The 27,588-nt window shown below is 43.0% G+C and overlaps 1 protein-coding gene across 1 annotated transcript; it reads left to right on the forward strand.

Moving 5' to 3' along the window:
- Positions 1–223: 223 nt before the first annotated feature.
- Positions 224–26,954, forward strand: COG1 (component of oligomeric golgi complex 1). Its single transcript, XM_077163705.1, has 14 exons — positions 224–594; positions 3,875–4,119; positions 4,267–4,448; positions 4,616–4,786; positions 7,949–8,105; positions 8,576–8,786; positions 9,155–9,946; positions 10,488–10,634; positions 21,823–21,984; positions 24,223–24,353; positions 24,854–24,962; positions 25,415–25,524; positions 25,604–25,682; positions 26,762–26,954. Exons 1-14 carry the CDS (start codon positions 271–273, stop codon positions 26,900–26,902), a joined length of 2,961 nt encoding a protein of 986 aa, XP_077019820.1. The 5' UTR covers positions 224–270; the 3' UTR covers positions 26,903–26,954.
- Positions 26,955–27,588: the final 634 nt, after the last annotated feature.

Here is a 27,588-nt window from a genome sequence, read left to right on the forward strand (position 1 = left end):
GCCAACGCTCGCCCTACGTCCCAACGTCAGGAAAAGCTCCACTTGCACTGGGTGCGGTAAAATCTTGGCCAGCCCATACCGGGCCAGCGAACTAACCAACCACAGCATTAGCCTTTAACCAAGTCTCTGGGACGCCCTGCACCGCGCACCTAAAGCCCCAAGCAAACATGGCTCCCAGCGGGGAGGAAATGGTTCTGCCCCTAATCAAGATGGCGGCGGGGGCGGGGCTGGCTGGCGGAAGTGGCCAGAGGAGCGGGTGACGGGTCAACGATGGCTACCGCGGCTGCCTCCTCTGCGCTGAAGCGGCTGGACCTGCGCGACCCCGCGGCGCTCTTTGAGACGCATGGAGCGGAAGAGATCCGCGAGCTGGAACGCCAGGTTCGGGCCGAGATCGAGCACAAGAAGGAGGAGCTCCGGCAGATGGTGGGCGAGCGGTACCGCGACCTGATCGAAGCGGCCGACACCATCGGCCAGATGCGCTGCTGCGCCGAGGGGCTAGTGGACGCCGTGAGGGCCACCGACCAGTACTGCGCCCGCCTCCGCCAGGCCGGCCAGGCCGGCCCGGCCGCGCCCCGGTCGCCGCCAGCCTCTCAGGTCAGTCCCCGCCCCTTCCACCCCTCGGACCCCCGCGGGTCAGCCCGGGTCTCGGCCGTGCATCCTCACCTGGCTTCGGAAGAGCCTGTCCCCGCAGTTTGAGCTCCCCTTTTCGGCCCTTCCTCGGAGGAGGACGCCTGGCGTCCTTTCGCCGGCTGCTGATCTCTTCTCCAGAGGTCTCTCAGCAGTTTCTTCAGGACCCTCCCCCGACTTCCCGGCCCTGATTGCCCCACCTCACTCTGGATCACTGTGCTCTCCCTTCCAGCGTTACATGAGAAAATGCCAGGGGTCTCTCTCGCTAGACATTTCAACTCACTCTCTGTATGACGTTTCCTGACATTGTCCTTCTTAGAACAAATTTCTTTCTTTCACACCTTCTCAAATTATTCACACACACACCATCCCCTCAATTACTGACACACTCCCAACTAGCTTTTCTACCCTTTGGAAGTTTTTCCTGGAGAGTGGTGCCAGGCATCAAGCCCTCCCCCTTTGATAGCAGAACGTTTTCTTTTTAGGGCACCAATACTCTTCTTAGTAAGGTTATCCTAAGTGTTCTAACCCCCAGATGCTAATGATTGGACCCGTGTGGAAGATTGTGAACCTGCACACCCCGTAATATTGGAGCAGCATCTTGCGTTCCTGTTGACCTAAATGTGAACATATTGAAAGGGCAGGGAGGGCGGGAAGGTAAACAGGGAAGTTTATCAACGATGCAGGAGGAGAATCTTATGCAACTTGGAAGGAAACTGCAAAAATATCATCTAACTCCAGATCGGAACTTTTTAATACTACTGTGTTTTAGAAGAATCCAAATAAATAGGTTATGCTTGCACATTAGAACCATAGAAGGTTGGATATACTTCCCAAATTTTGGAAAGGAGAGACCTCAACCATACCTGGATTGTGTATTTACCGGAGGTCCATCTTTAGGTGATTAGTCTGCATTTCAACTGGAATGGTTCCAGGTTTGTTAAAAAGCTAACTTGTACTAACATATTGATTTTCATTGCAGTTATATTGTCATGTCTCAGTCAAGCCCACAAAAATTTGCCTGCCCTGTTCAAGGCATAAAGAAACAGAAGCCCTCCCACCCCACCCCAGTTCCTACTCTGAAGAAGTTTATGATCTATATCGATAGAGGGTTAAATTATGTAAATAATTTAGAATAGCAGCAGAAAAAATTGCAGAATAATGGGTGATTAATTGCAAGTATAATTGAGTGTGACTTACCATAAGTATTCTGAAAGTCATCATTTCAGGCTCACGTCCTTCGCAGTAAGGAGGGGTCTTAAGGACAGGTGGAATTTGGAAATATGGGTCTGGAGTATGTAAGAACAGATAAAAGAGTTAATCAGTTTGATTAAAGCAGAGTTCTCAACCTTGGCACTACTGACATTTTGGCCTGGATCATTCTGTATTGAGGGTACTGTCCTGTGTATTGTATACCTCACTAGCCTCTCTGCCCACTATATACCAGTAGCACAGCCCTTCTCTGTGACAACCAAAAATGTCTCCAGACATGCCAGAAGTCCTCTGGGTGATAAACAACCATCCCACACCCCCAGCATTGAGAACCACTGGATTTAAGCATTGATGGAACAAAGTGGAAGAGCAGGAAATCCTTTACCACCAAGCTAAAATTCTAAGCAGTGGGGGAACTTTTTAGAACTGGGCAAAGCTATGACCTAAATGCATTTGAGGGAGGCTGATCTAACAGCAAAAGTTTAGAGAGGAGAGAGAATGAAGATCATGCAAGGAAAATGTTTTTAGATTAATTTAAGGATGAGATGTTAATAACTGATGACCTGAATTAGAATCATGGAGTTGGTAACAAACTCAGATGTTAGAGATGTCAACAGAACTAACAAGAGGACGTGAAAGTCCTAGGATTTGGGAAGCAGAGTGGTGGTATATGCTAAGACTTATCAGGAGGTCAAGAAGTTAATATTGTTGGTAGGGGAGATGAATTTCATTGCAGTGAAACCAGGAGAAATGTCCTGCAGCAGCAGCAAAGGCATGACGAGGATTCAGAGGAGAAGGGATGACTAAAACTAAAGATGCTGTAGTCTTCTGCTTAGAGGTGAGGTTTGAGGGAAGAGTACCCCAAGGTAGGGAAGACAAACTAGAAGTAGTAGAATCTTGAGAACTGAACCAGAGGAAGATCTGGGAGAGGGTTGATGGAGAGCAGCAGCCAGCAAACAAGTCCATGATGCCCTCAGAGAAGCAGGAGAAAACATAGGAAGGCATAACATCAGAGAAGGGAAAAAGAAAGCACATGCAGTGGTGGTCGGTAGGGCTCCATGCTATCGAGACATCAGGAGGATCCCTGTCAACCAGACTGGAAGATCACCAAATTAAGGTTGCTTCTCCAGGGGATTGAGCAAAGATACACCCAAGTGGCAGGGAAAGCCAGTGGGACTTCGCAGTATCCCTGTCTCCAGGAAGGCTACTATACTGTTCTAGTTTGCAAGCTGCCGGAATGCAATATACCAGAAACAAAATGGCTTTTAAAAAGGGGAATTTAATAAGTTGCTAGTTTACATTTCTAAAGCCGAGAAAGTGTCCCAATTAGAATAAGTCAATAGAAATGTCCAATCAAAGGCATCCATCCAGGAAACGATACCTTGGTTCAAGAAGGCCGATGAAGTTCAGGGTCTCTCTCTCAAGTGAGAAGGCACATGGTGAACACAGTCACGGTTTCTCTCTCGGCTGGAAGGGCACATGGTGAGCATGGTGTCATCTGCTAGCTTTTTCTCCTGGCTGCCTGTTTCGTGAAGCTCCCCAGGAGGCATTTTCCTTCTTCATCTCCAAAGCATTGGCTGATGGACTCTCTGCTTCTTGTGACTGTCATTCTTCTCTGCTTTCTCTGAATCTCTCATTCTCCAAAATGTTTCCTCTTTTATAGGACTCCAGAAACTTACCAAGACCCACCCAAATGGGTGGAGACATGTCGTCACCTTACCCAGTTTAACAACCACTCTTGATCAAATCACATCTCCAGGAGATGATCTAATTACAGTTTCAAACATACAGTATTGAATAGGGATTATTCTGCCTTTATGAAATGGGGTTTTGATTATAACATCACTTTTCTGGGGGACGTACATCCTTTCAAACCAACACGTATATCAAGCTTCCATGCCCGCTAAGGGGTTTTTAATCAGGCTTGATGAAAGCTTGGTATCCTAAAATACCCCCATATTTCTGCCCAAGTCTGCAGAACACTGACCATGATTTTATTTGTTCTTCTCACCTAGTTCTTTGCCTTTCCATGTAGCCACAGCAGCCATCCCAGGAGAAGTTCTACAGTATGGCTGCCCAGATCAAGCTACTATTAGAAATTCCTGAGAAGATCTGGAGTTCGATGGAGACCTCTCAGTATCTTCATGCCACACAACTCTACCTGCTCTGCTGCCACCTTCACAGGCTGCTCCATTTAGATTCTTCTAATTCCCGGTACAGCCCTGTCCTCTCCCGATTCCCTATACTCATCCGGCAGGTGGCAGCAGCCAGCCACTTCCGGTAAGTGGATCCAGCTTGAAGATGTCTGGTGATTGTCACTCTTTATCACTACAGTTTTATGGAATGTTTCTTCTTTCCTGATGTCCCAAGGCTTTTTTCCCAAGCTGATAAAAATTCCCTGTTAAACTTTTCTCATTACCTCTCCAGGTCATCCATTCTGTATGAAAGCAAGATGCTGCTCAAAAGCCAAGCTGTGTCTGACCAAGCCGTAGCCGAAGCCCTGTGCTCTATAATGCTCTTAGAAGAGAGTTCTCCTCGCCAAGCCCTCACAGACTTCCTCTTGGCCAGAAAGGCAGCTATTCAGAAACTTCTCAACCAGCCACACCAAGGTGGGTGTGGCTTCTCTTCAGAATTTGGTCCTCAAACATGGAAAGGGGCACAGTGAACCAAGGGAGACTGAAGCATCCAGAGCATTCTCTGTTTTTAACTTTAATTAGAGCTTGGTATCCTAAAATAGAGCAAAGTATTTAAAGGAGGATGATTTCTTCTCTCACAGGCACTGATGCAAAGACCCAGATTTGTTCGTTGGTGGAGTTGCTGTCCACCACTTTGAACCAAGCTCATTCCCTTTTCTACAGTTTACCAGAAGGTCTGCTGCCAGACCCAGCCATGCCGTGTGGACTTCTCCTCACCACTCTGGAGACCATCACAGGCCAGCATTCTAGTGGTGAGCTTTTAGCCAACTTTTTTCTCTTCCAGTTCATTCAGTTGATATTTACTGAGCACCTACCATGGTCTATGCTGGACTCTGGGGAGACTCTGTCCAGTACTGTGGACAAATATGAACCCTTCCTTTGTGGAAGACACCGTCTAGTGGTAGAGACAGATAATTGAATTAAGAATACGCAATTATTTAACATCAATATTGATCATTGTATAAAGGCAAAGTACAAGTTCTCATTAAGGTCAGAGAAGACTTCCCTAGGGATATCTGAAAGTTGAGTAGGAGTTAACCGGGTAAACAAAGCAAGGAAGAGAGTTCCAGGCAAAGGAAAGAGGATATGCAAAGGTCCTAAGTCAAGAAAGATGTTTGTACATTTGAGAAACTGAAAGAAAGCCATTATAGCTGAGGGGTATGGGATGAGGGGAAGAATAGCCATGAGAAGAGATTGGAGACATGGCCATGGACCAGATAAAATGGAGCATTGTGGGCCAGGCTAGAAATTCTTATCCTAAGAATAATGGATAGCCTTCTAGATCATTCCAGGCATGGTGCTGTCCATCTCTTAAATGTTCCCGTGCATCCTATTTGATATTTATTTGGCAACATTTCTTATAATTGGAAGTAAGGAAATGGTAATTGGCTTTTTTGTTTTTTTGGCATGGGCAGGCACAAGGAATTGAACCCGGGTCTCTGGCATGGCAGGTGAGCACCTTTGCCTGCTGAGCCGCCATGGGCCACCCAATTGGCTTTTACATGACAGTGGATCCCAGTGGAGCTAGAGTACATGCTGAGAGCTCGCTTAGGAAGCTATCGCCATAATCGAGGTGCCATATGATGGAGGGTGGGATTAAGTGGGAACAGTAGAGATGGAGCTAATTAGACAGGTTAGACATCAGTTTAGGAAGAGAGGATTTGGTGATGGAATGTGATGGAGAGTGAGGAGGGAGGTGTCATTTAACTAGGAAAAAGGGTGATTTGCAATAGGCCGAGCCCTCAGTCTTGGGATTTGTTCATATGAAGCTCATCCCCACAAAGGATAGGCTAAGCCTACTCAAAATTAGGCCTAAGAGTCACCCCCACAGAATCTCTTCTGTTGCTCAGATGTGGCCTCTCTCTCTCAGCCAACACGGCAGGCAAACTCAACTGACCTCCCCCTCTCTATGTGGGACATGACTCCCAGGGGTGTAAACCTTCCTGGCAACATGGAACAGAAATCCTAGAATGAGCTGGTATTCAGCATCAAGGGATTGAGAAAACCTTCTCAACCAAAAGGGGGAAGAGGAAAATGAGAGAAAATAAAGTGTCAGTGGCTGAGGGATTTCAAACAGAGTCAAGAGGTTATCCTGGAGGTTATTCTTACGCATTATATAGACATCCCCTTTTTAGTTTAAAGTATATTAGAGAGGCCAGAGGGAAGTGCCTGAAACTGTAGAGCTGTGTTCCAGTAGCCATGTTTCTTGAAGATGAATGTATAATGATACAGCTTTCACAGTGTGACTGTGTGATTGTGGAAACCTTGTGTCTGATGCTCCTTTTATCTACAGTATAGACAGATGAATAAAAAATATGGAGTAAAAATAAATAAATAATAGGGGGAACAAAGGTTAAAATAAATTGGGTAGATGGAAATACTAGTGGTTAATGAGAGGGAGGGGTAAGGAGTATGATATGTATGAGTTTTTTCTTTTTTCTTTTTATTTCTTTTCCTGGAGTGATGCAAATGTTCTAAGAAATGATTGTGGTGATGAATATACAACTATGTGATGACATCGTGAGCCACTGATTATACACCAAGTATGGAATGTTTATATGTTAAGAATGTTTATGTTTGTATGTTGTTTTCTTTGGTCAATAAAAAAGTGAAAAAAAAAGAAAAAAGAGGGAACCATTTTGGAAAAAGCTTAGAGCTCACAGAGCCTACACAGCCAGAGATCTTTAGAGATGCAGAAGGAAAACATCCCCAGGGAAGTTTTATGAAATGAGAAGAGAAAATTAGATGTCACCATGTCCCCTTCCAACTGACACAGGTGTTCTGGACCCATCAGCCTCTCTTGAATTGAGGTATCTTTTCCTGGATGCCTTTGCTTGGACATTTTCATGGCCTTAGAACTGTAAATGTGCAACTTAATAAATTGACTTTTTAAAGGCCTCCCCCCAAAAAAAAGTGATTTGAAGGGGACAATGGTTTTACTTTTGAAATTTTAATGATTGAGAGCTTGGAATGGGAAAGCAGAGTGAGCAGGTGACTCCGAGGGTCTAGAACAGGGAATTGAGAGGTCCACCTGGAGTCACACATCTGTGACTCATCTGCATGAGGCTTGAATTTGAAACCACAGGAGTGGATGACATCATCCGTAAGAAGAGAAGAGAACATGGGACTGTACTCTAAGATCCCCAAAGTTACGAAGGTCAGATCAAGGAGTCAGGAAATTGACAAAAGAGACACAGAAAAGGGTAGACGGGAAACAAGTAAATGCAGTGACAGCCGCATGATCAGAGATGTGACACTATAGTCTAATCTTTGGTCTTTAACCTCCGGTAGGGTCCCCCTTCCTTATGCCTTGGTTTCCATCTTATAAATGGTGGCTATTGACTAATTCATTATGGCTTTAGGAAACAGAGGTACAAGAGGACTTGGAAGACCCCGAGGTTACACATCTCCAGAGGGTGCCTTCATGCAGGATACAATGTGAACAGTCCTTGGGTTTTATAGCATAGTCCCACACCCTTCTTGGGGCATCACCTCTGAATTGTTGTGAACCATCAGGATGAGTGGAAGATTCTCTCCTTAAATGTTCCAGGGAGGAGGGAGGATGGGGAGGGAAGGAAACCCCCTTTTTTTTTTTTGACACCTTAAGCTCTACTTTTAAGGTACCAAGGACTCCACAGCACTCACTCCTCTTTTCTGTTTACCCCATTCCTTTCTCCCCTGACCTTTGCTATTCTTCTCAACTGATAGGAAGGTCAGAGTCACAGGGAAGCTGCCACACTCCTTGATGAAGGAAGCCCTGGACATATGCTCTCTGTTCTTTTTCCCTCCACTTCCAAGGTTCTAGCCTGAACCTGCACAGACAAAGACTAAAGGCTTTCTTGAGAATTCCTTCTAGGTCCATTTCTTAATGATATTTAAAACCCAGCTGATTTCTTGCTGGTACTTCTCTTTAGGAAAAGGCATCAGTGTTCTGCAGGAGGAAATGAAGCTCTGCAGCTGGTTCAGACATCTGCCAGCATCCATTGTCAAGTTCCAGCCAGGTCTTCGAACCCTTGCCCATCCCATCAGCCAGGAATACCTGAAAGACACACTGCAGAAATGGATCCACATGTAAGTAGCCAGAAGGAGCTTTTCCTGAGGCTGGCACAGAGCTACCCAGAGTTAATAAGGAATGGGCTGATAAGCTTGACCTTCTAGCTTGTGCTCCCATGTCACCGTGCTAGGTCATGTCAGCCACTGAGTGGTCTATCACCCCCTTTATGGTGGTTTAGCACCACTGTGGGAGAACCTCGTCTTTCAAAATATTTCATAGAGGATTTTAAATTCTCTTTATGCAAGTGTCTGAAGCTTCAAAGTTTTTATTTAGTGCATTGATTTTTGAAGCCATTCAATAGAGCTCTGGAGTTCCTTACAGATGTCTCAAAGAAGGAAGGGTAAGCCTGGGGAAAGGGCTGCAGACTCCACACGCCCAATCCAGCTAAAGGAGCTCTGTATTTGTGTTTATTTATGTATCGAGGCCCAGGAAAGAGGTTTGAAAACCACAAATCTAATGGAGCCCCAGGGAAATGATTTTGTTTTAGGTGTAATGAAGACATTAAAAATGGGATCACCAACCTGCTCACATATGTGAAGAGCATGAAGGGCCTTGCAGGGATCCGGGATGCCATGTGGGAACTGCTTACCAACGAGTCCACGAATCAGAACTGGAGTGTGATATGTCAGCGGCTTCTGGAGAAACCCCTCTTGTTCTGGGAGGATTTGATGCAGCAACTGTTTCTTAACAGATTACAGGTGAGGAGGAAAGTTATGTCACACAGTCATTTTATGGCTGACCCTAGTGAGATACTTTCAGCTGCTAATCTTTTCACTGTCTTGGTAGACTTCACTTCTTAAATGTCTTCTTTGCCTGCTCACTTGCTCCAGGGGTGACTCTTCTGAATAAGAAACAATAGAAATGAACAGAGATCCAGATTCCAGAGTTAAAAAAAAAAAAAGATGGGAGTATGCCCCTGTCCATTAGCACTGGCTTCTTTATCCTCTCCCAGCCCCACGTCATCTTTCTGAACATGGTGATGAATATTCTGAATGCTAGGGTAGATTCCTGCTTACTACTCTCATCTTGAAATTTCTTTAAAAGAACTCGTCTCATTCTCTTTTAGACTCTGACGAAAGAAGGCTTTGACTCCATCTCCAGTAGCTCCAAAGAACTCCTGGTTTCAGCTCTACAAGAATTTGAAACCAGTACCAGCAGTTCCACTCTAAACAAGCACATCCACTTTGAGCTTAACATGTCTCTTTCCCTCTGGTCAGAGAGTCCTAATGACCTGCCTTCTGATGCTGCCTGGGTCAGTGTGGCAAACCGGACTCAGTTTGCCAATAGTGGTCTCTCCATGAAAGCACAAGCTGTTAGTCCTTGTGTGCAGAGTTTCTGTTCAGCCCTAGATTCTAAACTGAAGGTCAGGTTGGATGACCTCCTGGCATACCTTCCCTCTAATGACTTGTCACCATCCAAGAATGTCTCTCCCATGCAGTCCAAGAACTCTGCCTTTGACAGATATGCAGATGCTGGGACCGTGTGGGAAATGCTGCAGACTCAGTCCATGGCATGCATCCAGCACATCATTGACTGTATCCAGGCAGAGCTGCGCCACATTGAAGAAGCTGTGCAGGGACAACAGGATGTCCTCAACAGTGTCAAACTGTATGCAGTCCTGTTTATGGCCAGACTCTGCCGGTCCCTGGGAGAGCTGTGTCCACATCTAAAGCAGTGCATCTTGGGAAAATCTGGAAACACACAGAAACCAGCAAGAGATTCTAGGTCTATAAAAAAACAAGGAAAGGGGAAAACTCAAGAACTAATACCTCTGCAGGCAAGGTGGCAAGAAGTTAAAGAACTCCTCCTCCAGCAGAGCGTGATGGGATACCGGGTCTGGAGCTCAGCAGTTGTGCAAGTGAGTGCCATGTAAGCACCTTCTTTTCCTGCTCACCAGGGAATCCCTGTTTGTCTCACTTTTATCATATTTTAGTCTTGCCAACTTGAATAAGATCCCTGAATAAGGAAATAATTCCTGTTTCATACAGTTACTTTCACTTACTCTCTACCAGATAGCTCAAATATAAAATTCTTTCCATTCACTTTTAGCCTGTATTTTATAGACTAAAAACTGAGGCATTCTTCCTTCTGGATGAGAAGAAAAGACTATTCCTGAACAAAGATGTAAACTTTCCATTTTTCAGCCTAAACCTCATATTCCTGGTAGTCCCAGCTGATTTCTTAAGAGGTGGCAGTTGACATTTGTAGGGTAGTTAGGAACAAGAAAATTCCCATTGCTTCTGTCAGTAATTCCCAAAAGAATGATGGTTGCCCCTCACCATCCCATCCATGACCTAAGGAGCTTGAGCTATTCTTAAGACTTCTCTGTTAGTTTTAAATAAACTCTACAAAGGATCTAAATGGCTTATAAGGATATTTGCCTTTTTTTTTTTTACTAGGTTTTGGTTTATAGATTCACCCAGTCATTACTTCTAGATGATGCTGGCTCAATCCTAGCCATGGCAACCAGCTGGGATGAACTAGAGATTCAGGAAGAGACAGAATCTGGCAGCAGTGTCACATCCAAGATCCGGCTCCCTACACAGGTAAAACAAGTTGCTCCCATTACAGAGACCATGGGCTGAAAGAGGAAAAACTTCCTTTCTTTGTAGAAAGGAAGATGTCAAGAAATCACTGGTCATGTATCTTCTAAGGAACAGGTGAAGGTAATGTGTGCACCTTTCTGCTGTGGGGGCAGAGTGGATGTAGCAAACCATTCTTCAGAGGGAGCCAGTTAATGATTCTTTGCCTGCTTGGGTTAATTATAGGATCCCTTACCCTACCGTGGAAAGAGCAGGGTAAAGCACAGTGCCACCTGCCAGGTCAGGGGTTGGTTCCCCCTGACTAAGAAGGGAATGACGGACTTCCGGGTCAAGATGGCGGCTTCACAACGTGCGTTTTAGTTCGTCCTCCAGAACAACTACTAAATAACCAGAAACAGTACAGAACAGCTCCTGGGGCTATGTCAGTGACCAGACACACAGCGTACCCAGTCTGGACCACCTGGACTGGCTGCAAGCACCCCCCCCGGAAACCGTGAGTTCCCAAAGCTGCGGCGGCCATCGCCCCTCCCCCACAGGCCTCTTCCCAGAGGGGAAAGGAAAGGACTTTACCAGCAGCAGGGACTGGGCACAATCAAACGCCAATTGTGGGACTAATTAACAAATTCTGACTACTAAAAATAGGGCCCCAGCTTAGGTGAACCTGATCAAAGCGGAGGTTGCTCATTTTTGCCCCGGTGCCAAGGGGGCAGGACTGACAGAAAAAGGGGGAAAAAAAGAGAAGGAAACAGAGGTTTTTGTGGCTGTGTATCTACAAAGCCTTGACTGCCTCTGGATACAGCAGCAGGCCTTTTCAGGCTGCAACTGCTCCAGGCATAGACAGAAGTGAGCTCTTTTGGGGGCTTGTCTGGAGCCTGTGCCTTCCCCAGGGGAGGGGTGAAGCCCAACTCAGGTGGAATCTGTCTCTCAAGGAATTCAGACCCCAGGGCTTGGTAATTTTAAGCCATTAAAACGAGCCTACAACCTCACCTCTGTCTCCACCACGCCCCCAGCAGGGAGAGCCTGCCAAAGTTAAAGGTACTGCATCATCTTATGCTGGTGGAACCTGCAGTCAGACAAGCAACACACACAGGGCAAGATAAGAAAAACAGAGTCCAGAGACTTCACAGGAAAGTCTTTCAACCTGCTGGGTCTCACCCTCAGGGAAAACCGACGCAGGTGACTCTTTCCTCCTGATAGGAGGCCAGTTTGGTCTGGGAAAATCTGGCTGGGGTCTATAATATCTAAGTAGACCCTCCTAAGTGTGTGTGGGGGGAAGGCACCACACAAGCAGGGCAAGAAACAAGAAAACAAGAACTGAAAAATTCTCCTCTGTTAAACAAAACTTAAGCTAAAGGTCCAGATAAAGCTGAATTGAATGTCAAAGAACAGATAGACAACAAATTCATCCAGCAAGAAAACCCTAGATAAAAGAAGTGAAAGCAATCTCCAGAATAAACTAATTAAGGTAATTAAATGCCTAGACACCAGCAAAAAATAACAAATCACACTAGGAAAATTGAAGATATGGCCCAGTCAAAGGAACAAACCAACAATTCAAATGACATACAGGAGCTGTAACAATTAATTCAGAATGTACAAACAGACATGGAAAACCTCATCAAAAACCAAATCAATGAATTGAGGGAGGATATAAAGAAGGCAAGGAAAAAAAAAAAAGAAGAAACTGAAATTCTGAAAAAAAAATCACAGAACTTATGGGAATGAAAGACACAGTAGAAGAGATGAAAAAAACAATGGAAACCTGCAATGGTAGATTTCGAGAGACAGGACATAGGATTTCTAAACTGGAGGATGAAACATCTGAAATCCAACAAGAAATAGAAACTATAGGGAAAAAAATGGAAAAATATGAGCAGGGACTCGGAATTGAAAGACAATATGAAGTGCACGAATATACATGTTGTGGGTGTCCCAGAAGGAGAAGAGAAGGGAAAAGAAGGAGAAAAACTAATGGAGGAAATTATCACTGAAAATTTCCCAACTCTTATGAAAGACTTAAAATTACAGATCCAAGAACTACAGCGTACCCCAAAGAGAATAGATCCAAATAGACGTACTCCAAGACATTTAATAATCAGAATGTCAGAGGTCAAAGAGAAAGAGAGGATCTTGAAAGCAGCAAGAGAAAAGCAATCCATCACATACAAGGGAAGCCCAATAAGACTATGCACAGATCTCTCAGCAGAAACCATGGAGGCGAGAAGACAGTGGGATAATATATTTAAATTATTAAAAGAGAAAAGCTGCCAACCAAGAATTCTATATCCAGCAAAACTGTCCTTCAAAAATGAGGGAGAAATTAAAACATTTTCAGACAAAAAATCACTGAGAGAATTTGTGACCAAGAGGCCAGCTCTGCAAGAAATACTAAAGGGAACACTAGAGACAGATATGAAGACAGAAGAGAGAGGTGTGGAGAAGAGTTTAGAAAGGAAGACTATGAGTAAAGGTAAAAAGAAGGAAAATTAGATATGACATATAAAACCCAGAAGGCAAAATAATAGAAGAAAGTACTACCCATGCAGTAATAACACTGAATCTTAATGGATTAAACTCTCCAATCAAAAGACATAGTCTGGCAGAATGGATTAAAAACAGGACCCATCTATATGCTGTCTCTACTCAAAGGACACAAGGCCAAGGACACAAATGGACATTTACACACCAATGTTTATAGCAGCATTATTAACAATTGCCAAGAGATGGAAACAGCCAAAATGTCCATCAACAGATAATTGACTAAACAAACTGTGACATTTACATAAGATGGAATATTATGCAGCTGTAAGACAGAATAAAGTTATGAAGTATGTAACAACATGCATGGACCTTAAGGACATTATGCTGAGTGTGATTAGCCAGAAACAAAAGGACAAATACTGTATGGTCTCACTGATATGAACTGACATTAGTGAATAAACTTGGAATATTTCCTTGGTAACAGAGACCATCAGGAGATAGAAATAGGGTGAGATTGTGGTAATTGGAGCTGAAGGGATACAGATTGTGCAACAGGACTGAATATAAAAACTCAGAAATGGACAGCACAATACTACCTAACTGTAATGTAATTATGTTAAAACACTGAATGAAGCCGCATGTGAGAATGATAGAGGGAGGAGGGCTGGGGACATAAATGAAATCAGAAAGAAAGATAGATGGTAAAGATTGAGATAGTATAATCTAGAAATGCCTAGAGTGTATAATAATAGTGAAATGTACAATGTACAGATTTTAAAAATGTTTTTGCATGAGGAAGAACAAAGGAATGTCATTATTGCAGGGTACTGAAAATAGATGATAATTAATACTTTAAAATGTCACTTTATGTGTGAGACTAAAGCAAAAAATGTTTATTTCTTACAAAATTTATATTTTGACTAGAGCATTTCCTAATATAACTCATGTAGATAGTTTGATTGAATGTCATAAGTACTTGGAATCTCAGGTAGGACATGAGATTTTGTTGGTTTGTCCAGAGTGATGCCCCGATGAATCCCAGAGTGATTTGATCAGTGACTGGAAAAGTATTTGCAAGCCCCCTTCGGGGAATGGTGAGAGTGGGGAGAAATTCAACTTCCCCAAGTTGAATTCTTGATATTCTCAACAAGCAGTGTGGACAACCAAAGCTATAGGCTGAGCCCCCAGTCTTGGGGTTTGTTCATATGAAACTTAACCCCACAAAGGATAGGTCGAGTCTATTTAAAATTTAGGCCTAAGAGTCACCCCCAAGAGAGCCTCTTTTGTTGCTCAGATGTGGCCTCTCTCTCCAGCCAACATGACGAGCAGTCTCACCACCCTACCCCTCTCTGCGTGGGACATGACTCCCAGGGATGTGGACCTTCCTGGCTACGTGGGACAGAGATCCTGGAATGAGCTGAGACTCAGCATCAAGGGACTGAGAAAAACTCTAGAATGAGCTGAGAATTAACATCAAGGGATCGAGAGAACCTTCCCAACCAAAGGGGGAAGAGTGAAATGAGACTAAGTGTCAATGGCTGAGAGATTCCAAACAGAGTTGAGAGGTTATCCTGGAGGTTATTCTTATGCATTAAGTAGTGTCATGGTTAGGGACAGGTGTCAACTTGGCTAAGTTGTGGTACCTGTTTATCTGATTGGGCAAGCTCTGGCCTGTCTGTTGCAATGAGGACATTTCATAGGATTAGGTCATGATCACGTCAGCTACATCCACAGCTGATTCCATTTGTAATCAGCCAAAGGGGAGTGTCTTCTGCAATTAGTGATGCTAAATCTAATCATGGGAAGCCTTTTAAGGAGGACTCAGAGGAGACAGGTTCCATTCCTGCTTTGGCTGGTGAGCCTCTCCTGTGGAGTTCATCCAGGCCATCCATTGGAGTCATCAGCTTTGCAGCCTGCCCTGTGGATTTTGGACTCTGCGTTCCTACGGTCACGTAGACACTTTTATACATTTTATATTTGCAAGTGTTCCCTGTTGATTCTGTTTCTCTAGAGAACCCTAACTAATACATCCTGGTACCAGGAGTGGTTCTTAAGAAACAGAATCTTAAAAATGCGTTATTATGAATGGTTTTCTACTCTGACTGGACTCAGAGACACTAAGGACTCTGATTCCCGTAATCAGAATGACACTCCCAATCCATGGAGTAAGTTGGCAAAGGAGATAGTCAAAATATCATCATTCGATTCTCCTAATGCTTCGCTTGTACGAAGCCAGACTCTGGGGGATAATGTTTTTGACACCTTTACAGAGTTTTGTAGAAATAAGAGTTATAGAGATGTTGGTTGGTTGTTGTCAGATACACTGTCTACATTAAGGGGTGAAAGGGATGGGCTTAAGGCTTCAAACGAGAAGCTTAAGCACAGTCTGAAAGATGTAGAAGTTTCTATGAGTATCCTGAAGGAAAATCTTATTTCCTGTAGCCGTAGACTTGAGATCTCTGAAAATCAGACTCAGAATTTTATTGTTAGAGTAGCAACTTTACAACGTAAACTGAAATCTCAGTCTTGCATGGTGTCTGCTGTTAAAGTGAGGGCATTGATTGGAAAGGAGTGGGACCCTGAAAAATGGAATGGTGACATATGGATTGATAATGATGTTGGGGGTGAGGTTGAAACCCTAGGCCATGCTGAGCCTTCTCTAGATAACCCTGTAATAGTCTGCCCTGAGGACATAGCCGCCCCACCTCCAGCCTGCCTTGAGGAATGGGCCACCCAACCTCCTCCTGAAGGGATTAGCCCTAGAGTTAATAATCCTGTTTCACCAGATGAAACTGCAAATGAAGGCCCTGAAGCAAATGGCTTGGAAGATATTTCTCATTCTTTTCATGACCCACCCCCACCACCCCTCATTTCTCCTAGACCTATAACTAAAGTCCCAACAGGCCCCTAAAGGTCAGGTACAAAGTATCACACATGAGGAGGTATGTTATACTCCAAAAGAACTGTGTGAGTTTTCCAATTTATATAGACAGAAATCAGGGGAATATGTGTGGCAATGGATTTTAAGAGTGTGGGATAATGGTGGGAGAAATATAAGGCTGGATCAGGCTGAATTTATTGATATGGGCCCACTAAGCAGAGATTCTGCATTCAATATTATAGCTCAAGCGGTTAGAAAAGGTATTAACAGCTTGTTTGGGTGGTTGGTTGAAACATGGATCAAAAGGTGGCCAACTTTACCTGAGGTTGAAATCCCAGAACTTCCCTGGTATAATGTAGATGAGGGGATCCAGAGGCTTAGAGAGATTGAAATGTTAGAGTGGATTTATCATGCAAAGCCTGCTCTTACGCCCCAGGAATGTCCAGAGGATGCACCTTTTACCAGAACAGTGAGAAATAAGTTTGTGAGACTAGCACCATCATCCCTGAAGAGCTCTGTGGTTGCACTTCTCTGTAGGTCAGATATTACTGTAGGAACTGCTGTCACTGAGCTGGAATCCTTAAACACAATGGGGATGACAGAATCCTGAGTTGGCAGAAGCCAAGTGGCAGCACTTAATCACCAGAGACAGGGTAGATGCAGCTATTATAATAGACAACAAACTCAAAGGAGGCATCAAAATTATATGACACGCAGAGATTTGTGGCATTGGCTAGGAAATCATGGGGTACCTAGAAATACAATAGAAGGGCAGTCTACTAAATTCTTGTTGGAGCTGTATAAACAAAAGAGTTCTAGGTCAAGGGAACAGAAGTCTAACCTGAATTACAAAAACACAGAGTCATGGCCCCTTAATCAATTTCCAGACTTGAAACAGTTTACAGACCCTGAGCCCCTTGAATGAAGGGGAGGCCAGGTCCCTATGGGGGAGAAACCTGTTGCAGTGCCACAAATTTATACTGTTAATCTTCCTCTAAGTCTTCCCCAAGGAGACCGACAGCCTTTTACCAGGGTAACTGTGCACTGGGGAAAAGGAAATGATCAGATATTTCAGGGATTATTAGACACTGGTTCAGAAGTGACATTAATTCCAGGGGACCCAAAATGTCACTCTGGACCACCAGTCAGAGTGGGGGCTTATGGAGGCCAGGTGATCAATGGAGTTTTAGCTCAGGTCTGTCTCACAGTGGGTCCAGTGGGCCCCCGGACCCATCCTGTAGTTATTTCCCCAGTTCCAGAATGTATAATTGGCATAGACATACTGAGCAACTGGCAGAATCCCCACGTTGGTTCTCTAACTCGTGCAGTGAGGGTTATTATGGTGGGAAAGGCCAAGTGGAAGCCACTAGAACTGCCCCTACCAAGCAAAACAGTAAATCAGAAGCAATACTGTATTCCTGGAGGGATTGCAGAGATTACTGCCACTCTTAAGGACTTGAAAGATGCAGGGGTGGTGATTCCCACCACATGCCCATTCAACTCTCCTGTTTGGCCTGTGCAGAAAACAGATGGGTCTGGGAGAATGACAGTGGATTATCGTAAACTCAACCAGGTGGTAACTCCAATTGCAGCTGCTGTTCCAGATGTAGTATCATTGCTTGAGCAAATCAATACATCCCCTGGTACCTGGTATGCAGCTGTTGATCTGGCAAATGCTTTTTTCTCAATAGCTATTAGTAAGGACCACCAGAAACAGTTTGCTTTCAGCTGGCAAGGTCAGCAATATACTTTCACTGTCCTACCTCAGGGGTGTATCAACTCTCCAGCCCTATGTCATAATCTTGTTCGCAGAGACCTTGATCGTTTCTGCCTCCCACAAGACATCACACTGGTCCATTATATTGATGATATCATGTTGATTGGACCTAGTGAGCAAGAAGTAACAACTACTCTAGATTTACTGGTAAGGCATTTGCATGTCAGAGGATGGGAGATAAATCCAACAAAAATACAGGGGGCTTCCACCTCAGTAAAATTTCTAGGTGTCCAGTGGTGTGGGGCATGTCAAGATATCCCTTCTAAGGTGAAGGATAAATTGCTGCATCTGGCCCCTCCCACAACCAAAAAAGAGGCACAACGCCTAGTTGGTCTTTTTGGATTTTGGCGACAACATATTCCTCATTTGGGTGTGCTACTCCGGCCCATTTATAGAGTGACCAGAAAGGCTGCTAATTTTGAGTGGGGACCTGAACAAGAGGAGGCTCTGCGACAGGTCCAGGCTGCTGTACAAGCTGCTCTGCCACTTGGGCCATATGATCCAGCAGATCCAATGGTGCTGGAAGTGTCATTGGCAAATAGAGATGCTGTCTGGAGCCTTTGGCAGGCCCCTATAAGGAGAATCACAATGCAGACCCTTAGGATTTTGGAGCAAAGCCTTACCATCTGCCGCAGATAACTACTCTCCTTTTGAGAAACAGCTTTTGGCCTGCTACTGGGCCTTAGTAGAGTCTGAACGCTTAACCATGGGCCACCAAGTTACCATGAGACCTGAGTTGCCTATCATGAGTTGGGTATTGTCTGACCCACCGAGCCATAAAGTTGGGCGTGCACAGCAGCACTCTATTGTAAAATGGAAATGGTATATACAAGATAGAGCTAGAGCAGGTCCTGAAGGCACAAGTAAGTTACATGAAGAAGTGGCACAAATGCCCATAGTTTCCACTCCTGCTGCCACATTACCTTCTCTTTCCCAGTCCAGAGCTATGGCCTCTTGGGGAGTTCCTTACAGTGAATTGACTGAGGAAGAGAAAACTCGGGCGTGGTTTACAGATGGTTCAGCACGATATGCAGGTACCACCCGAAAGTGGACAGCTGCAGCATTATAACCCCTTTCTGGGGTGTCCTTGAAGGACAGTGGTGAGGGGAAATCTTCCCAGTGGGCAGAACTTCGAGCAGTGCACCTGGTTGTTCATTTTGCTTGGAAGGAACTGGCCAGAGGTGCGTTTGTATACTGACTCATGGGCTGTTGCTAATGGTTTGGCTGAATGGTCAGGGACTTGGAAAGACCATACTTGGAAAATTGGTGACAAAGAGGTCTGGGGAAGAAGTATGTGGATAGACCTTTCTGAGTGGGCTAAAAACATGAAGATATTTGTGTCCCATGTGAATGCACACCAGAGGGTGACTTCAGCAGAGAAAGATTTTAATAATCAAGTGGATAAGATGACCCGTTCTGTGGATACCAGTCAGCCTCTTTCCCCAGCAACTCCTGTTATTGCCCAGTGGGCTCATGAACAAAGTGGTCATGGTGGTAGGGATGGAGATTATGCATGGGCTCAGCAACATGGACTTCCACTCACCAAGGCTTACCTGACTACAGCCACTGCTGAGTGCCCAATCTGCCAGCAGCAGAGACCCACACTCAGCTCCCAATATGGCACCATTCCCCGAGGTGACCAGCCAGCTACATGGTGGCAGGTTGATTACATTGGACCACTCCCTTCATGGAAGGGGCATCGATTTGTTCTAACTGGAATGGACACATACTCTGGATATGGGTTTGCTTTCCCTGCATGCAATTCTTCTGCCAAAACTACCATCCGTGGGCTTGCAGAATGCCTTATCCATCGTCATGGTATTCCACATAGCATTGCTTCGGATCAAGGAATATACTTCACAGCAAATGAAGTGCGGGAATGGGCACATGCTCGTGGAATTCTCTGGTCTTACCATGCTCCCCATCATCCAGAAGCAGCTGGATTGATAGAACGGTGGAATGGCCTTTTGAAAACTCAATTACGGTGCCAACTAGGTGGCAAAAACTTGAAAGGCTGGGGTAATGTTCTCCAGGAAGCTGTGTATGCTCTGAATCAGCGTCCGCTGTATGGTGCTGTTTCTCCCATAGCCAGGATCCATGGGTCCAGGAACCAAGGGGTGGAAATGGGTGTGGTGCCACTCACTATTACCCCTAGTGATCCACTAGGAAAATTTTTGCTTCCTGTCCCTGCTACCCTGAGTTCTGCTGGTCTACAGGTTTTAGTTCCAAAATGGGGTGTGCTTCCTCCAGGAGAAACAACAGTGATACCACTGAACTGGAAGTTAAGATTGCCACCTGGTCAGTTTGGGCTACTTATGCGTCTGGATCAACACGCCAAGAAGGGGATTGCATTATTGTCTGGGTTAATTGACCTTGACTATCAGAAGGAAGTAGGACTGCAACTACATAATGGAGGTAAAGAAGAGTTTTCTTGGAATATAGGAGATCCCCTGGGGCGTCTATTAGTACTACCATGCCCTGTAATTAAAATCAATGGAAAACTGCAACAATACAATCCAGGCAGGACTACTAATGGCTCTGAAACTTCAGGAATGAAGGTTTGGGTCACCCCACCAGGAGAAGAACCACGGCCAGCTGAAGTGCTTGCTGAGGGGAAAGGGAACATGGAATGGGTAGTGGAAGAAGGTAGTGATAAATATGAACTTCGACCACGTGATCAGTTACAGAAACGAGGACTGGAATGCTGTTTTGTTCATGTTATACTATTTAAGTTGTAAGATATCAAGTTTAAGAATGAATGTTGCCCAAGGATTTGCACCCTATTCTGGAGAGATTAAATGTGTTTCCAGTTATATGCAGGACAGTTGAGTCTTGTCAGGTAAAAGAAAAAAAATGTGTGCTTATTTGTTTTCCTTTGGAAATTAAGTATGGTCTAAGGTGATATATATATAGGTGCCAAGTTGACAAGGGGTGGACTGTCATGGTTAGGAACAGGTGTCAACTTGGCCAAGTTGTGGTACCTGTTTATCTGATTGGGCAAGCGCTGGCCTGTCTGTTGCAATGAGGACATTTCATAGGATTAGGTCATGATCACGTCAGCTACATCCACAGCTGATTCCATTTGTAATCAGCCAAAGGGGGGTGTCTTCTGCAATTAGTGATGCTAAATCTAATCATGGGAAGCCTTTTAAGGAGGACTCAGAGGAGACAGGTTTCATTCCTGCTTTGGCTGATGAGCCTCTCCTGGGGAGTTCATCCAGGCCATCCATTGGAGTCATCAGCTTTGCAGCCTGCCCTGTGGATTTTGGACTCTGCGTTCCTACGGTCACGTGAGACACTTTTATAAATTTTATATTTGCAAGTGTTCCCTGTTGATTCTGTTTCTCTAGAGAACCCTAACTAATACAAGTAGATACCACCTTGTTGTTCAAGATGTAGTGGAGAAGCTGGAGGGAACTGCCTGAAAATGTAGAGCTGTGTTCCAGTAGCCATGATTCTTGATGATGATTGAACAATGATATAGCTTTCACAATGAGACTCTGTGAATGTGAAAACCTTGTGTCTGATGCTCCTTTTAGCTACAATATCAACAGAACAGTAGAACATATGAATAAAAATAAATAATAGGGGGAACAAATGTTAAAGTTTAGTTTGAAATGCTAGTGGTAAATGAAAGTGAGGGGTAAGAGGTATGGTATGTATAATCTTTTTCTCTGTTATCGTTTTATTTCTTTTTCTGTTGTCTTTTTCTTTTTCTAAATCGATGCAAACGTTCTAAGAAATGATGAATATGCAACTATGTGATGATATTAAGAATTACTGATTGTGTATGTAGAATGGAATGATATCTTAATGTTTTGTTTGTTAATTCTTTTTTAATTAATAAAAAAGTTAAAAAAAAAAAAAAAGGGAATGACAACAAATTTCCCTTAACAAAGGGCGGTGCATTTGCACTGGTCTGCTTGTAAAGATGTTGATTTGAGAGGTCAAGTTCCTGGTGTAGAAGGCTTGTAAGGTTAAATGGCTCTACTTTGATAACATTTCATTTAATTGAGGCAAGTTGGCAGCTTGACATTCCTTTGTTCTTTTAGCCATCCTGGTATGTACAATCCTTCCTGTTCAGCTTATGCCAGGAAATTAATCGGGTCGGAGGCCATGCCTTACCAAAGGTGACATTGCAGGAGATGCTGAAAAGCTGCATGATTCAAGTTGTAGCTGCCTATGAGACGCTTTCAGAAGAAAAACAGATTAAGGTGGGTGTTATTTTTTTCCATTTAAAATGGAAAAAAACATTAGCTGTTTCTCAGGTTTGAGCAGTTCACATTCAGGACTCCTAAATGTTAATGATCATTCAGCCCAGGGATCAGGTCCTATAAAAATGCCCCATTAGAATGTTTGTGTTTCTTTCTTGTCATATTTTTAAAAAAATTTAGAAATTAATAATAATAATAAAAAAAGCCCTGTTAGTAGAGGCTCCCAGCTCTGCAAGTTTAATCACATCCATTCACAAGGGTCTAACAGGTCTTCACTAAAAAGACAGCTTGGTACAAGTGGAAGGGATAAAGGCTTCAAAGTTTAAAAGACCTGGTTTCTGACCCAGCACTGCCATTTGCTCACTGAAGGTTTTGGGCAAATCATTAACCTCTCCCAGTTTTCTCAGGATCAGAAGTGATCACAGAGATAAACTGCTCAGCCTGGTTTCCTCACCTGTGTAACGACAACTCCACATAACTTCTATCTCAGGGGAGACTTTTAAGGAAATTTGAAGGCTGCAAAACACAGCATGTGGCACACAGAGGTACTCACTAAGGGAAGTTCTTATCTACCAGCCCTCTACTCCCATCTCATCCTCTATGAAGCATTCTCACCTTGTAGTATATTCCTACTTCTTTATTAACCTTTTAAGATGGGGACCAAGCTCACCCCTTGGGTAAACTTGGCTCCCTTCTTCAAACTTTTGATTTTAGAAAGAATCCAGGTAAGTCTTCAATCTCCATGACTACTTCAAAATACCTCTCCTTTATGCAAGAACCTTTTTACCCTCCATTGAGTTAAAATGACCATCAGATTTGTAATAATTTTTACTTGATATTTTGATAACGCACACGGTTTTGATAATTAATCAAATGATACTTAAGATACTGTTTAATATTTAGAATTCAAGTAATCTGTTCTCTATAGATTTTTTTCCTTCCTTGCTTAAATTTTAAATTGGCTTATGAAATATAACAGGCTTTTTTCCTTCCTTGCTTAAATTTTAAATTGGCTTATGAAATATAACAGGCTTTATGATTACTTAGATATTTTTTGTAATTTGCCCATGGATAAGCTAAGATATCCATTTTGGGTGGTTAGGATTTCCATGTTAATTGCTAAAATATTTGTATCTTCATATTCTCCTAAAATAAGGAAAATATGTAGCAACATAGGTCATTACTATAGCAATGCAGATATTTGTAAGAACTCTCGACTTGATATTTCAAGAACATTCAGTTTTCACAGCCAATCAAATGGTATCTAAGTTAGTGTTTAATACTTAGAATTTAAGAACCTTGCTATCAAGTGACTGTGTGATTGTGAAAACCTAGTTCTGATGGTCCCTTTTCAGTATGGACAGATGAGTAAAAAATATGGATTAAAAATAAATAATAGGGGGAACAAATGTTAAAATAAATTGGGTAGAGGGAAATACTAGTAGTAAATGAAAGGGAGGGGTAAGGAGTATGGTATGAGTTTTTTCTTTTTATTTCTTTTTCTGGAGTGATGTAAATGTTCTAAGAAATGATCGTGGTGATAAATATACAACTATGTGATGATATGTGAGCCACTGATTGCACACCAAGTATGGAATGTTCATATGTTAAGAATGTTCGTGTTGTATGTTGATTGGTTTTATTAATAAAAATTAAAAAAAAAAAAGAACAACCTTGCTATCTGAACATGAAGGTTTTTTCTTTGTTGCCTCAATTTTGTATGTGTGTTGGGGGGGGGGGGGTGCATGGTCCAGGAATCGTACCCAGGTCTCCTGCATATAAGGTGAGCATTCTACCACTGCTGGTTGCCTCAATTTTAAACTGGTTTATGAAACTTACTGCATAAACACAGGCTTTATGTTTTATGATTATATGGCTACTTTATTTAAATATGCCTATAGTTAAGCTAATGAAGATATCCTTTTTTGGTACTTTGGAGTGTATTGTTTGCTTTCTTAAATAAAAAAAAATTAAATTATAAAAAAATGACCAGCAGAGTAAAAGGCACTGAGGTCTTTTTGAAAGGCCAGGTCTTATCCCTGCTGTTAGGTGTTTGAGTTTTTAAGATCCATTTTCTAACATAACCATCTCAGTTTTTTGTCGTGAGATTAAATTGGCCATATGAGCACCTACTTCTGAAATACCAAGCTGTAACTTGACCAAAACATGAAATTGTTTATCATGCCCATTTAACCAGTCATCTCTCTTAATGGGTGGGGACCGGAAATTCATTTGCAGAAAGAAGGTGCATTTCCAATCACCCAGAATCAAGCACTGCAGCTGCTTTACGATCTGCGTTATCTCGGCATTGTTCTAACATCCAAGAGTGAAGAAGTGAAAAGTGGCCGAAGCAAACACCACAACTCCAGGTATTTTAACCTCCTTCACTACCATGCTCTTCCAGTGCAGTCTCCTCCAAAGACAAATAAGCCCTTTTTCTAAAAAGCCACCAAAGAGAAAAGTCAGCCTCTTATTGCACATTGTGTTTGTTTTAAAACAGAAAGTGCTCATATTACCAGCAAGTTAAATAATGGCCACCTACTGGAAAATTCCATGGCCAAGTGTAGTAGGTAGAATCTCATTTCTCTCTCCCCTGAGTCAGTCTAGCAACTGTTGGGTATAATTTGAGCACTGACTCCCCTCCCTCAAAACATGGAAAAGGAATGGTCTTTACTTATTTATCATGTTAGGTTAAAACTTGTGACAATTAACCTAAGCAGGATGATTGGTGGCAAGCAGTACTGAGCAACAAGTAGAGTAAAATCCAGTCCAGGCCTTTCTAGAGCATTAAAATACCTTAATATTAGTTTCCACTGTAAAAAAAAAAAACTTGGAGAATAATCCCAGTGTTTTTTGTTTGTTTTTTCAGAATTGAGAAAGTGACAGACTACTTAGAAGCACTTATCGATCCATTTGACCTGGACGTTTTTACGCCACACCTCAATAGTAACCTTAATCGTCTGGTACAGCGAACTTCTGTAAGTGAAGTCAAAAACAGGTGTCAGAGTGAATGAAGTCCACAGACTCAAATAAACTTGCTCCAGCACTTAATCCCTAGGATGCAGTGGTGTTTGGTTGGGGAGGCATAGTTCAAGACACAAATAGCAGGGTTTAGTTATAATGGCTGAAGGCAGAATTATGTAAAGTCTCAAGCCAAGGCAACCATGATCTGGCCCTTTTAGTTGTAGATAGGGATAGTAAGGTTTTCAGCAAGGCTTCAGAACGAAGAATGAAATAAAAGAATTACATGGGTATGAGAATCTAACCTAGGCAGTGATTATAAGTAATTTTGAAGCACTAACATACTTAAAAGAGCATTCCCCAAAACAATGATTAGAAACAAAATAGTGATTATTAACAGAATAGCGATTTTCTCTTTTAATGAGAGAATACTAAACCCTGCATTGTATTGTGCTTTCTTGTATGTCAGGTTTTGTTTGGACTGGTGACAGGGACAGAGAATCAGTTCACCCCAAGGAGCAGTGCATTCAACTCCCAGGAGCCCCATAACATCCTTCCACTGGCATCAAGTCAGATCAGGTAAACGACTCTGGAAGACTTTGGCTAGACCCCGAAACTCCTGTTCATGCCACTGAAATTCCTTCATCTTATCTCGGAGGTTTGGACTTCTGCCGCTGAGCATGACAAGCACTCGAAAGGCTAAGTCAACCAACAGAAGCACCGAAACAAAGGCCCAGGTTAGTGCAAAGAGCAGGAGGTTCACCCTACTGATCCTGCCCCATTCTCCCACCGAACCACCCAGTCAGCTCTCCTTTAAAGCATCGATAAAGAATTAAATGACAAAATGCACTAATGCGGCTTTTAATGACGGCGCAATAGAGAAGTACAAGGATTTACTAGCTTGAGCTAAAAGTTGTAAAATGTGCCCGTTTACGCTCTCAAGTAGCCTTACAACAGAAATATATTTTAGGCTGGCAATGCTGTAGAAAGTCTGCAAGACAGGATGGAAATTGTTTCTTGTATTTAGTAGGGTAAAACAGTTAACTGCCAACCAAACACTGAGACCCTACTTATTAGAAAGAAAGGTTTCTTTTGTTCTGGTGATGATTTTGTTTTCCTTATCTTTTAGTTGGGTAGGAAATAAAAGGAAATTTGCTTTCTCAAGTTCGGCATTTTCTTGTTAATATACATTTTGTTTCAGTAGGATGCCATCTGTTAAGCCTGCAGGAGTCCTCCTGGGTATTTCTGAATTGTGTTGTGTTCATATGTGTTTGAGAGCTTCTTTTAGCATTTAATTGTTTACTGTTAGAAAAATATTCGCAGTGTACCCTTTCTATATTCCCTGCCATCAAACCCATTAAGATCCCAAATCCTCATCAAACATCTGGTTTTAAAACCTGGGAGAAGATGGTAGTTAAAAAAAAAAATTTTTGTTTTGCACAAACCATCCACTCTGTAAGTGTGGGGCCTGTGCCATAACCTTTCCCTGTAACACTAAATTTCCTCTTTAAGTAGCTGACCATTGAATTCCCTCCATACTAGAGGAACAAACCATGGAAAGGAGGTTCACTCTTTTCCTAGAAGAGTCCTCATTTTCAAATTTTAGTTTCTGTCGCATATTAAAAGCTCATTCTGTTCTCTATGTCTTTCTCAAATCTTGACAAACAGCAAAATCCTCTTTACTAGAGCTATGTATGTTTCTCAGCTCTGCTTGTGTGTGCTGTGTGGGCTTCCAAGTAGAGTGGAATGGAGGGTGTGAGCAGACAGGAGGATTCAGGGTAGACTCTAAGGCACTTTCCTCTACATCCACTGGCAGGTTGGACCCCCGGCTCTCTCCCAGGCAGATGATGACCCGGTACATCCTGGTTCCCTGTTCAGACAGCTTATCGGTGAGGAAGAAGACTCGTCTGCACCTTCATTATTCAAACTTGGTTGGCTCTCTAGTATGACTAAGTAACAAGGGAACATATGCATCTCTAAATAAATACTACTGCATTATTTCTTCTAAAGGTGCTTCTGCTCACTTGTTTCTAAGCCACATCTTTCCAGTTTCAGTGATGGAATGTTACTGTTACTAACCACTAATTACTGTTAGGGGTTATTTAATCATAAAGTTGACTTTACCCAGTAGTTTCACAGTATTTGTTAACTTGAGACATCGGTACAGGTAGCTTACACTTTGTCAGCGTTCATCAGTGCCTTCATTCTCAACACAACAGGGCAGAATCACCAATGAGATCGTGTCAGTGGCTAACATAAGTTTGTAAGACAAAGTTACTACATATTTCTTTTTCTTCAGAATTGTGCAATGTTTTCTACAAAGTCTAAAATGCAGACTCTGGAGGAATAAAGATACAGATCTTAATCTGGGTATACAAGGGTCTGAAAGACATTCTCCCTGGAAATACAAATATATAACAGAGAGAAGACAGTTACTAGAGTGGGTGCTTCATTACACAGTCTAAGCTGGATCTGATTATTCTCCTGTTACAAAGGAGAAAGTACTTTCAATAGGACGTCTACATACTAAGAGGTAGTATGGCAGTTAATATCAGTGCAAGACTGAATCAAGCTTTCTATGTTTTGGAAAAAAACTTCTATTTTTTTTTTCATGGAAACTAGATACTCTTTACTACTTTATTG

Source organism: Tamandua tetradactyla, chromosome 6 (genome assembly GCF_023851605.1).
Source record: "Tamandua tetradactyla isolate mTamTet1 chromosome 6, mTamTet1.pri, whole genome shotgun sequence".
NCBI classification, from domain to species: domain Eukaryota; kingdom Metazoa; phylum Chordata; class Mammalia; order Pilosa; family Myrmecophagidae; genus Tamandua; species Tamandua tetradactyla.

Coding starts and splice junctions, on each gene's coding strand:
- COG1 (XM_077163705.1), top strand. CDS start 271: ATGGCTACCGCGGCTGCCTCCTCTGCGCTGAAGCGGCTGGACCTGCGC. Junction 8,787..9,154: donor TGTTTCTTAACAGATTACAG/GTGAGGAGGAAA, acceptor ATTCTCTTTTAG/ACTCTGACGAAAGAAGGCTT. Junction 25,683..26,761: donor GCACCGAAACAAAGGCCCAG/GTTAGTGCAAAG, acceptor ATCCACTGGCAG/GTTGGACCCCCGGCTCTCTC.